The 12,063-nt window shown below is 40.9% G+C and overlaps 2 protein-coding genes across 4 annotated transcripts in view; one reads left to right on the top strand and one right to left on the bottom strand.

The window, feature by feature from the left end:
• The window catches only part of macrod1 (mono-ADP ribosylhydrolase 1), a 102,315-nt gene extending 93,617 nt beyond the window's left edge, over positions 1-8,698 (bottom strand). The window contains exons 1-3 of one of the 3 annotated variants that reach the window (XM_032528281.1): positions 8,125-8,698; positions 7,092-7,190; positions 6,305-6,412 (exon numbers count right to left, since the gene is read on the bottom strand). In XM_032528281.1, coding sequence (XP_032384172.1) covers positions 6,305-6,412; positions 7,092-7,190; positions 8,125-8,533 — 616 coding nt within the window. In that variant the 5' untranslated portion in view covers positions 8,534-8,698. The remainder of the gene's footprint in view (positions 1-6,304; positions 6,413-7,091; positions 7,191-8,124) is intronic. The other 2 variants (XM_032528280.1, XM_032528279.1) reach the window with 2 other exon arrangements.
• Positions 8,699-9,832: 1,134 nt separating this feature from the next.
• fermt3b (FERM domain containing kindlin 3b) overlaps positions 9,833-12,063 on the top strand; it is a 10,826-nt gene continuing 8,595 nt past the window's right edge. The window contains exons 1-2 of the mRNA XM_032528270.1: positions 9,833-10,005; positions 11,333-11,462. Of these exons, the coding sequence (XP_032384161.1) occupies positions 11,339-11,462 (124 nt within the window). The 5' untranslated portion in view covers positions 9,833-10,005; positions 11,333-11,338. The remainder of the gene's footprint in view (positions 10,006-11,332; positions 11,463-12,063) is intronic.

The raw sequence follows: 12,063 nt of genomic DNA, 5'->3' as shown, positions 1-12,063 counted from the left end.
TGTCTGTCTGTCTGTCTGTCTGTCTGTCTGTCTGTCTGTCTGCATCCATGCCCACCCAACGCCTTGGTCCCTTCATCCTCTATAACCCCCCAGCCCCCACTACAGTTATCGGTATTCCTCAACCACAGACTTCTCTGGAATCAATAAAAGATGCTCCACCACTGTGTTTATTTCACATTGGAGGCAATGTTCAATTATTGATGCTTACCCCTACAGCTATCCTCTTATATGTAGTTCTGTAATAATTAAACATTAAGTTGATATTGCAATTATTTTGCTGTCCTGATGTCTTAAATTCAAGCTGCATATTAATTTATCTATCTTTACATTTTACAGTGAGATAGTGTCAAAGCTCTGATTATCCTACCAGGCTTTTACACAGTGCTGTATAGCGGTGGCGTGCCACCTCCACTAACATCCAGAAACTTAAAACCAAGGTGATTTTAATGTATATATGAAAAAGAAAAGGAGAAAATCCTCACATTTGAGAAGTTAGAATCCAATTAATATTTTTATTATTCCAGCTCTAAAAAGATATTACACACTGCATTAAAATACACAACATTTTCTTACATTTTACAGACAAAACTAACAGTCAAAATAATCAGCAGATGTATTGATAATAAATATAATCAGCAACCCTGATGATTTTATTGTGAATAGTAGATGTGGAAAATTGGAGATGTCTTCAATGACAAGACAATTAAATGTCGCAACGCATTCACCGCAGCAGTTTGTGCCACTAAAACAACTGGAGCGAGGCAGTAAGGTCCCATCAGTTGAGAACTTAAGCACCAGGAGGAACCAAAACATCTGGATGTTATAATTATGGTGAGCCCAAAATTTTAATGTTCTAAAAAAAACTTTCGACGTCTCCAAAACAAACAGCTTGTTGAAAATGTGAAGGGGGGGACAGCGTCTAGAAACATGCTCCTCTTTACACCCCTTAAAATGTACTCTTTGTTTTGTTAATCACTACACACACATTGAAATACATACGCACAAATGGAGAAATGTCAGAGTGAGTGGGATGCCGGTGTTGGACCAGCACCCTGAGCGGTTAGGGGGAGGTACGGGCTCAAGAGCACCTTGGGAGCGCCCAGGAGTTGAACTGGCACCTCTTCAGCTACCAATCCACATTCCGTACTTCGGTCCACACTGGGACTTGAACCTGCAACCCTCCAGTTCCAAACTAAACTCCCTACGGACTGAGTTACTGCCACCTATAATGTATTTCAGATAATGTCTTGACTGAATTGTACTATTTGATTTTGTCATCACTGTCATCTCATGTTTTTTCTGTGAATATCACAAAGCTTTTCAAGTCTTAAATTAGTTCTAACTGGCTTGTTTGTGCTTGGCTTCTATGAAGAAATGACTGTCCTTATGACCGACAATGTTCCTTTTTAAAAGCCTACGTCACAATGATGCCACGCTGACAGTGAAAATTACGCATTCAGTGGAGTCTGTAAGTGAGATAAAGTCTGACCTTTTTTCTTTCCCTGTCGCTCAACATCAGGTCAACATCCCGACCCTGCTATCCATCCACTCACTGGTCAAGCTTTCTTTCTAGGTTTCTTATCTGTGAGGAAGTTACAGTACAGTCCACAGACACCCTCTCTCTCTCTCTCTCACATCCAGCCTGTCACCTGCAGGCCAAGAAAACTACTGGCTCTTATCTTGTATCTCTCAGCTGTTGCCACGGTAAGAGGGTTTCCAGCGCCATCCAACAGCTTTATCTCTGACCTGCAGAGGAAAACCTGGGAGACCCTATCTCATGCATGCATACACAAACATGATAGGACACCTGCACTCAAAACACACGCAAAGGTACACCACAAGCACGCACAGCCGTCATGATATCGCCCCGCACACACACATCCATCCATAGAGCCATGTTCATGTCCGCTGTTTATTTTAGGCAGCAGGTGTATCTGTGCGCAGGTGTACACATGCAGACATACATGTATATAATATTTTCAATACATTCAAACAGGTGTGTAAAGGTGTCAGTCCTGTACACACACGCACACACACGAAATTGTGACGATGACAAGTGGTTCAAGCTCTAAAGACTGAGATAGGACCAGAATATTCTTTATCACTTGACGGTGCAGGGCTTAATTTTAGGGACAGTTTTTTATAGTCTAGCCTGAAAGATTTAGCAGCCGACTCTCCTTCTGCATTCACACACACACTTACACACTTACACACTTACACACTTAAACATACACACTTACCACTTACCACACACACACACACAACACACACCACACACACACACCACACACACACACACACAACACAACACACACACACACACAACACACACACACACACACACACACACACACACACACACACACACACACACACCACACACACACACACCCAAACTGAAAAAAGGACATTACACAAAGAAATACTATGAGAGAACTTATATGTCCAGTTTAAATCTTTTAATTAATATAGTCTAAGCAGAGAAAAAAGATAGGGCAAATAAAAGAAAGAATATATATAATATAATATATTATATATAAAATGCCAAACACATCAAATTCACGACAATGGCTGAGAGTAAGTGCTGGAATGGAAATGAGGAATAGTACTTTGCGAGGGGAAAATGCAGCTCAGTAGAGTAAGCAAATTTGCATTAATCAATTTGAAAAAAGGTTTTAATGCAAAGTTAGTTACACACACACACACACACACCCACAACACACACACACACACACACACACAAACACACACACACACACACACACACCAAGAACTCATCACTCCAAAGACTTTCATGTGCAATCCATCTTACAGAAAGCCATCAGAGACAATATATCCTCCCCTCCATCCTCTCTCTCCTTTCCAAACGGAGTGATTGAGGGGTGTAAAGAGGAGGATGTTTCTGTCGCGTCTCCTCCCTCCATATCACCCCCCCACCCATCCCCACCAGGAAGGCTCTTAAGTGCTTGTGGGTTTTTATGTTTGTAGTGTTTTATAGGAGTGGGCAAGAGCCAGGGGCTGTAAAAGTGTGGAAGGAAGGAGGAAGGGGGAGGAGGAGGGGGAGGAGAAGAGGAGGGGACGTGGGAGGGGTGAAGAGTTACTGTAAATCCGATCTTTATTGACACCAACACAAACGACAAACAGTGCCCACCCAGCCTCCGTGCAACACCCTCCATACCTGATCAATCAGTGCTGACTGAGGGTAGGTAGGTAGGTAGGTAGGTAGGTAGGTAGGTAGGAAGGAAGGAAGGAAGGAAGGAAGGAAGGAAGGAAGGAAGGAACAGGGTGGAGCAGCACATTACTTAGTTTACACCTGTTCACTCAAAGGTCTCCAGTGCTTCTCTGTATGTATCCACATCTACATGTGTTTTTGTGAGTCTGTAGTCAACTGTTCACCACCAGCCAGGCCTGGAAGCCCCCCTCCCAACCTGCCTACTAGTCTGCCAGTATAGCGTATAATTGGCCACAGTTGACTTCAATTGAATGATTGCTGCGTTATGGGCTAAATGATACTTCAAGGCCTCTCATAGCAGCCAGAAAGAAATCCGCAAAACTCCTTTCCACATGTCAAAAACCACAGGCGCTGATTTGGCTTCTTTCTAACGCTCAGGCTTTACTGTTAGATCTGCAACGGGAGAATAGGCTTGCAAGCAATTTTCTAAATGAGCACAACTAACTGTCTATTTTATAATTGTTCTCTTGTCCCTCAATGTCTGTTGGCCTCTTTCTTTTATTTTAATGTCATATCTCTTTAAGTGCAACTGACATCACGGAAAGCCTCTTAGTCAATCAGTTAGTCATCGAATGAAAAGGTCAGCCGCTAAGTCGACAAAATGACTACGAAGACAGTCAGCTGGCCGGCCAGTCAGTCAAAACAGACAAACAGAATAAGGATGATCAGACTCTGCTGCCCAAAACCCCTTTGCGGGTACCCTGTACCTGCTTGTTGCCATGGCAATGCAGTCCGAGATTTAAATGCTAGCCTGTGTCCTCTCCCTACCTCTTTTATCGTCTTCTTTTCACTCCTTCAGAATCTCCCCTCGCTTTTTGTGAGTTGGTGTGCCGAGTCTCTCTCATGCTCTGTCTCTCAGTCATGTTTCCTCTGGCATTCTCTCCCTCCCTCACCTTGCCTTGTCCTCTCTGCTAAATGACACTTTACTAGCCGTTTCCTCTTGTTAATTCAATGCTACTTTGCATCGTGCGACTCTGTAAAAAGCTCTTGTAAAACGCACACTGCAACACAAAGTCGCCACTACAGACACACAAGAGATACATTACAATTACTTAATGTATATACAAACGTAATTACTTTAACATTTGCAGGCAGATGCATGAACGGTCGCAAGCACACACAAACAGTAATGCAATAAATGAGAGTGAAAGATCAACATATTCAATGGATGCTGCCACAGCGTGCACCTGCTGATAGTCAGCTGCCAATGAAGATCTTTCATTTTCTGCTAAAGCCTCATCATCAAGCATCATTTAGGCATGCTGGCCTGCCTCACTCTCCCCCATGCACCGTCTGTGCCAAGGCACCGATTCAATTTCCCCCAAATGCCCAAACAGCCTTGTGGGAAAAAGTCTTCAATTAATGAGCTGGCTTTTGGCTCCATCTAGAGGTCACTGGAAAACGCTCTAATCCTGGAACAACTGAAGGGAGGAAGTGTGTTATGCGGGCATACTTGTCTTTAAAAATGTATAAAGATCATGTCACTCATTTAATAAAAATGTTTTAAGGTTAGATGAATACATCCATTCACATTATGAGCTTTTTCCTATATTTGGTATCAGCTTTTTATTGTTATTCTGCTTACTTCTGACGCCTTTCATTACAGTTTAACTCATTTTAGAACTGGTCAGTATTACATTGGTGTCTATATGGAAAGCCCACATAATTACATTTTGGTATTAATAAACGTCCATGTGATTATAGATATTTTAATAGCAACAAATAAATTGTCTTGTTGTCTGCAAGTCATTTAAAAAAAAACATTTCACCACATTAAAATTGATTTTCTGCCAGAACAACTTTAATTTGATTTGATTATGTTTTCATGTCAGTTGAGACAATTAGTCAATATGTCAATTAAAACTTATTTGGCAACAATTTTGATCACCAATTAACTTTATAAATATATATTATAAATTGTTTGAACAAAGCAAAAATGGCAAACATGGCAAACAATAATTATTGTAAATTGAATATCTTTGGGTTTTGGATTGTCAGTCCAAAGAATGAAATTAGACATTTGAAGACGTACAGTACTTTTTCAATATTTTTCTACATCTAATAGATTAAAAATGGATTTGGTCGGGGAAAAAAATCAACATGTTTACAGGTAATGAAAATAATCAATAAGATGCAGCAGTAGGCACCAGTTGCAAAGATGCAACAACAAAAACAGAGTTGTGTTTGGTTGTGATAACGAATGGTGTCCCAGGCAGGTAGGTAGGTAGGTAGGTGGGTAGGTAGGTAGTGGTAGTAGGTAGTATAGGGAGGTAGGTTAGGTAGGTAGGTGGGTAGGTGAGGGTAGGTAGGTAGGTAGTAGGTAGATAGGTGGGTAGGTAGGTAGGTAGGTAGGTAGGTGGGTTAGGTAGGTAGGTAGGTAGTGTAGGTAGGTAGGTAGGTAGGTAGGTAGGTGGGTAGGTGGTAGGTGGGTAGGTAGTAGGAGGTAGTGGTAGGTGGGGAGTATGTAGGTAGGTAGGTAGGTAGGTGGGTAGTGGGTAGGTAGGTAGGGGGGTAGGTAGGAGGTAGGTGGTGGTAGGTGGGGTGGTAGTAGGTAGTGGGTGGGTAGGTGGGTTAGATGGGTAGTGGGTAATAGTAGGTAGGTGGTAAGTGGGTAGGTGGTTTAGTGGGTAGGTAGGTAGGGTGGGTAGATATAGTAGTAGGTAGGTGGGTGGGTAGGTGGGTAGGTGGGTAGGTGGGTAGGTGGGTAAGTTTATTGATCCCCAAGGAGAAGTTCAGGGTCTCGGTAGCTTAATGACAGGACGAAAAATAAAAAATATATGTATATACAGTAGGCTATCAGACTGCGCTCAGTTTCGCATCACTTTTTTAATCCATAATTATTTGTCATATTTCCCCACTGGTTGGCTTTCTTCTTCATATTGTTCTTGTGAATGTGTTTTTTATTCCCCTGCTGAATTTTACATTTGTTGCAAAACAGTGAAAATAAAATGATGTTTCATCTGTTTTTCACTTTATTTCATCATGTGTGAAATATGATCACTGGGGACCATGTTGGATGACTATCTACACACAGCTCCAACTAAAAACAAACACTCATTTAAACACACATACCTGCGTTGACAATAGCGTCTATCTCCAGCTTGGTGATGTCACCGCTGTATAGGGAAATCTTCTTGTCCAATTTGTCATTCCTCTGGTAGAGAGTTTTTTCAGAACCGCCTGATAATGAGACACAAACAAGAAGCTCAGCGCAAGTTTATTCAGGAGGACTACTTTAATGCTTCATTCGTTCAGCTGATTATGTATGTTTTAGTTAAACCAATCAGATTTTGCACAAGCTCCATCAGCCAATTAAGTCCCTGCTGTCAAAGCTTGAATCTGTTTTCCTCTCTGCTGCTGTCAGCTGTCATTTTAAAACGTTGTGGCCCTTCTCATCATAAGTCCACCTCCTCATCACATCTAGATCTTCAGCATTCTCATCATCTCATCACCACCAGTATCCATAGGGAGGTTTCCAATTCAACTGGCTGTTGTTCAGTCATTCCTGAACCTGGTCAGGTATTTTACCCTTCCATAAACTTCTGATGTTACATTGCATCTAAGGTCAGCATATTCATCTTTTGCTTTGTGTGTCCCTAATTTGTTTATCTGCCTGCATCAGAAGGTTATATTACATATGAATATATTTATATTTTGCATACAATGAGCTCCCCTTACGTTATATTCCTAATTTAGAAAGTGCTTTGATGTAATGTGGCCAAACATCTGATAACACTGTTGAAAGTGTTATCTTCATGTGTTATCATGTCTATGCATCGCTCTAGTAAAGTCTCACCAGCAGCACCACCCAACTCTGAGTGATCTTGACAGTGACTTTGACTGATGTTGGGTGTCTGACCTGCAGTGGGAGTCCAGACTGAGATGTCGTCCAGTGGCACGAAGTTAGACGTCCTGTAGTGTTCACGCCTGTCCGTCACAGACAGAGACAGCAAGAAGTCTGATAGAGACAACAGAGAAAGAGAGCGGAAGACAGTGAATCAGTTAGCTAGATATAAAATAAATATTTTGTCTAGTATTTATTTACGTTAACGAATAGAGAAACATAGCAAGTTTTGCATTAACACGTTTGCATACCAGACTGAAGAAATAGCTCATGCATACCCACCTTATTTTTACGATCTATGATACCCACCTAATGAACACTTACATTCCTACATAAAACCTAACGCATGTTACTATAAAATTAGAGTACCCTAAAAAGTACTTAATGGTCTCTGTGCAGCTTTTGCACTCAAATTCCAGTTTGCTTATGTACAGATTTACTTTATGAAGACAAGCAAAGCTTACATATCACAGAAGGTGCTTTACTTTAGGGCCGACTGCATTCATTTTTTAGAAAGAAGAAAAAACAAATATTTGCGAGTTTCAGCTTTTTAAACTCAACTAATTTGCTTGCTTTTCTACATTGCACAATTATCAAATTAATAGTTTTTAAATCAAAAGATCCTCTTGGGCTAGATAAGAATTTAAAATGATCATTTTGCAACCCAAATGCATATAATTACTTTGTACTGGCTTACACTGTTTTTCATATATTGGCTTTTTAGTGTAATATATATATAACAGAAGACAAAATTTTACAATCAGTTTCACTCTTTCAGGTCTAATGTTGGTATGGACTTGCTGCATTTGCTGTGATAATTATTTGGTATCATCCATTTAAGAGCATATAGGGTAGCTAGTTTTTATTCTTTAGTCTTGTGCCAACTCAGGTAGACAACATCTTAGCCTCAGCCAAAACCAGCCGGACAGGTGTTTGAGTCATGTTCAGACAGCACACGTTTCTCTTTAGCTTGATCACAAAGCACGTTGCATGAAGCCATTGCAAAAATGTAATTTTGATCGTCTAGGCCTTGGCTGAACAGTCTCACCCTTGGTCTCCTTCCAGTCTCCCTCGGCGGAGTCCAGTTTAACTTTGCGAGCCATGGCGGTAACTGTTCCGGTGTGGAGAGAATCGACCAAAGCGACTGTGCTCACTCCGAGGGCGGCACCGAGGGCTACCTTGCCCAGCCAACCTCTCATCCCCCGGGGTGAGGAAGAGGCGTTCCCCTGACTGGACTTCAAAAGTGCTGCGGTTGTTGTTGTTGTTGAAAACTTCTCAGCTCGGGGGGCAGCGTTAATATGGCCGCGGACAGGACTTGTTGCTGGCTGTCCTCCCAGCCGGAGGCTTCCAGGAGTTAAAAAGTGTTTGAACTTGACACCGGCTCCCTGGAAGTGAGCGCGGACACGGGACAGAGGGCCAGTGCATAGTGGGGCTCTGATATATATTTGCAGTGCCATGCCTGAGTGACGCTGAGGGGGCTAACGGCTCGTGTTACTGCTGCTTCACCTGGATCAGTGTGTCAACCACACCGTGTGGTTAGGTTTCGTTTTCGGTACGGACGCTGATGAGAAACGTCGGTTAGTTCAATCTGCAGTTCTCGTTCTCATGTGCCATTTTTGTTGTGGAAGTTTCACATGTGGAATGTACCATTTTACAAGGGTTGACAGTTGGCTGTCGCTAAACAACACACTTTAAAACGTGTCAATAGGCATTAGTGCGGAATCCAGGCCTGTATTTCCAGTTTATTAATACTATTATCAGTGAAAAGAATATCCTACAACGTGATCTGCGCTGCTCTATTGTAAATCTAACACTGGATGTCCACCCCCCGATTTAGGTGGCATGAGAAAGCCGGAGCCAACAACCAAACGCCTCCTTCAAGACTGTTGGAAATATTGGAATTACAACATGAGGTTACACGCAAACGAGCAAATTCTTATAAACTAGTAAATACAAAAGTAGGCTAAGACGAGGGGGATTTAATATCTCCGATTCTACAAAAGTTGCTCGGTTCGTAATATTATTACGAGACCAGATACACTGAGTATTGATACTTGATTGAACATATCCGTATCACGTTACTAAATTTGGTTTGTTTTGGTCTTCGTACCATACAGTCACAGACTGTTATTGCCCAATAACGACACCCGAAGGAAAACGTTGCCCCCTTGCGGATTGTAGGTCTACAACTGAATGCCAGAAACATTTGGTCATGTTTCTAAAATTATTTTCCCCAAATCAAACCAGTAAGCAAATTAATATGTGATGACATCAAGATAATCTGCATTTATTAGTAATATTATTAGGCTATTAGGCCTACCAAAATGCTGTCTATTTTAGAAGGAAAGATGAAGACAAAGTTATTTGCTCTCAACGGTAAACATTTGCCTATTTAATCTTTCTGTTCTTTACTTTGCACATCAACAAAAGCTGCTACTAAAATTTTGGATCCATAACCCTCACCATAAAACTATGTTGCTGATTATGCAACAGACAAACTATGATCATATGATCACTAATCAATCTATTGTATGTGGGCTTGCAATTCTCGAGAAGAGGGAGACAAAGAGACAAAGGGAGGAGAGCAATAATGTGTGTTATCTGTCCATTTAATATCTTATATCAAACCTCCCACATATGCTATGTGAACACACACACACACACACACACACACACACAAACATTGCCTTTTGTGCATCACACAGCCTGTCAGTCAAAACTTGAGCTCTTTTCACATTTCCGCCTGGCGGAAACTGACAAAAAACAGAAGTAACACAAGCCTCACAAACCACAACCTGCCCAGCCCGAGAGGGGAGAAACTGCTGCACGTTTCCACCAAAAACCTGGGAAACGTCTTCAGAGATCTGACAGAGGCACAAGGGTCCCCCAGTTTCCAATTCTCAAAACCTTGGACAGAGGAGACTGAAGGTATTGGCTTTTTAAGTATGTGTATGTGTGTGTGTGTGTGTGTGTGAGAGAGAGAGAGAGAGAGAGAGAGAGAGAGAGAGAGAGAGAGAGAGAGAGAGAGAGAAAAGTAGAAACAAAAGGACAGAGTGTTAAGGCAGCATGTGCACTTATGAGGCTTCTGCGTTAAATATAAAGTCCACATTATTATTAGGCCACATTAGGCCACAAGAAAATATAATGTAAGAAGTAAACTAGTCACAGATCAGAACTTGTATTCAGAAACATGCAGATAAAGAAAGTTAGGCCTGAAAAAAAAGGAGGGGTCCGGGCATGTCATCTAGTTATTGTTATGCGCTATTGCCTGTGATATTAGACGTTGAAATACAGATACATTTTAATCCTTAAATGTAATTTATTTGAGATTGGCTGTCATACACATGCAGTTGCCATTGGACGAACCCCTCCCCTTCAGCGGGTCAGAAAGCGGAAGTGTGTGTCCCTGATCTGATAGTTCAAGTCAGAAACAGGAAGTGCTCATCAAACTGGACTCCCATCCACTGTGTCTGTTTGTGTGTCAGTGTTACTCAGTATCATGTGATATTCACCCACGAGTTAAAGTATTTTTTCTCACAGTCGATTGACAGGTCATGTATTGTCTTTGTCTCATTTAATATCACCAATATTCTGTAAAACCTGAAGCAGGATTTTTACTATCAAATCTATCAAGTTATGTCACATTTGAAAAGGTTATTACACTTTGCATATGCACTGATGTGAACTAATGCAGAAAACATTGACTGAACATTGACTATTTATAGTAGAACTAAAATTGGCTTATAGCCCTGAAATGTGATGTCTGTTTGTTTTAGAGAGTTTTTAAATGTTTTCTTCTGGCATTTTAACAATGTATTCATAAATCAAAGTGCATCATTTCTAACTTGTGACATGTAAAGGTCCCTGAAATAATAATGGCTAAAACACTTCATTATTAAGTATATCATACATCTGAAAATGTTTCATGTCAGATGTGAACAAATGTTGGCAGTTTAATAAAATAAGGGTAAGAGTAAGTAAGACTGTTCATCTTCTACTGCTTTGAATGTGCTGTCACATATTTGCACTAAACAAAAACACACACATGTTATTTATATAAGCTTATTCAAATTGTGACATACTGTGTAATAGATTATCTAAAGAGCATTTGTTGAGCAGCTTTTCATAATAAGTGGTTATTAGTTTTACAATGTTGCTAAAACTATCATTTCTTTTCTTCTTTTACTGTCTCCCATGTTTGTCTTTCTTGCTTTTTTCTCATTTTTGTCTATTCTGCTCTGCCAGACTTCTTTTTCCCCAGTATGGCGGCGTGGGACCTGTCAGTCACAGTGGAGGACCTGGGGTCTGACGCGCCACCTGTCACCCTCAGCGTGGACTCTGGCCTCCACGTCGGAGGGGTCATCCTAAAGCTGGTGGAAAAGACACGTGGGTCACTGTGTGGTTCTGTCTGTCTGTCTGTCCGTGTGTTGTGTCTCAGTCTTTCTCTCGGCCTCAGTACACGGACTGAAAAAAGTTAAATTTTTTGCATTGATACGCAGGAATTCACACATGTATAAATAACACTTTAACAGGATTTCATGATCCATCCTGCATGCATTAAATCATAACAACCATGCATCATTTAAGTAACATAAACATTCCTCTTTTTGCCCAGAATATGCTTTTAATTATTTTTCTTTTAGTGTTTTTATACCAAGCAATAACCAGCTTCAGCAAGTGCCAAAATACAGCAAACATTGTGTCCTGTCCCGTCTTGCATACAGTTTGTACACTTAATTACACTTACTTATACATATACATAGTATTTTTCCATTTGTAATATTTAATTCATTTAATTGTATAGTAAATATTACCAGTTCCTGCGGTGTAAAAAGCTCCAAAATTCAATGCAAGATACGAAAACTATCTATCAGACAACATAATGATTCCCATGTACGGTTTTAAAACTAACTACAATCAACGCATAGAAAGAAGGCTGCTCATGGGGGAAAACATTGACCCTGACGTGATTTGAACACGCAACCTT

This window comes from Etheostoma spectabile, chromosome 10 (genome assembly GCF_008692095.1).
Source record: "Etheostoma spectabile isolate EspeVRDwgs_2016 chromosome 10, UIUC_Espe_1.0, whole genome shotgun sequence".
Taxonomy (NCBI): domain Eukaryota; kingdom Metazoa; phylum Chordata; class Actinopteri; order Perciformes; family Percidae; genus Etheostoma; species Etheostoma spectabile.
The sequence above is the reverse complement of the archived record's forward strand: the minus strand, read 5'-3'. Positions and strand labels throughout refer to the sequence as shown.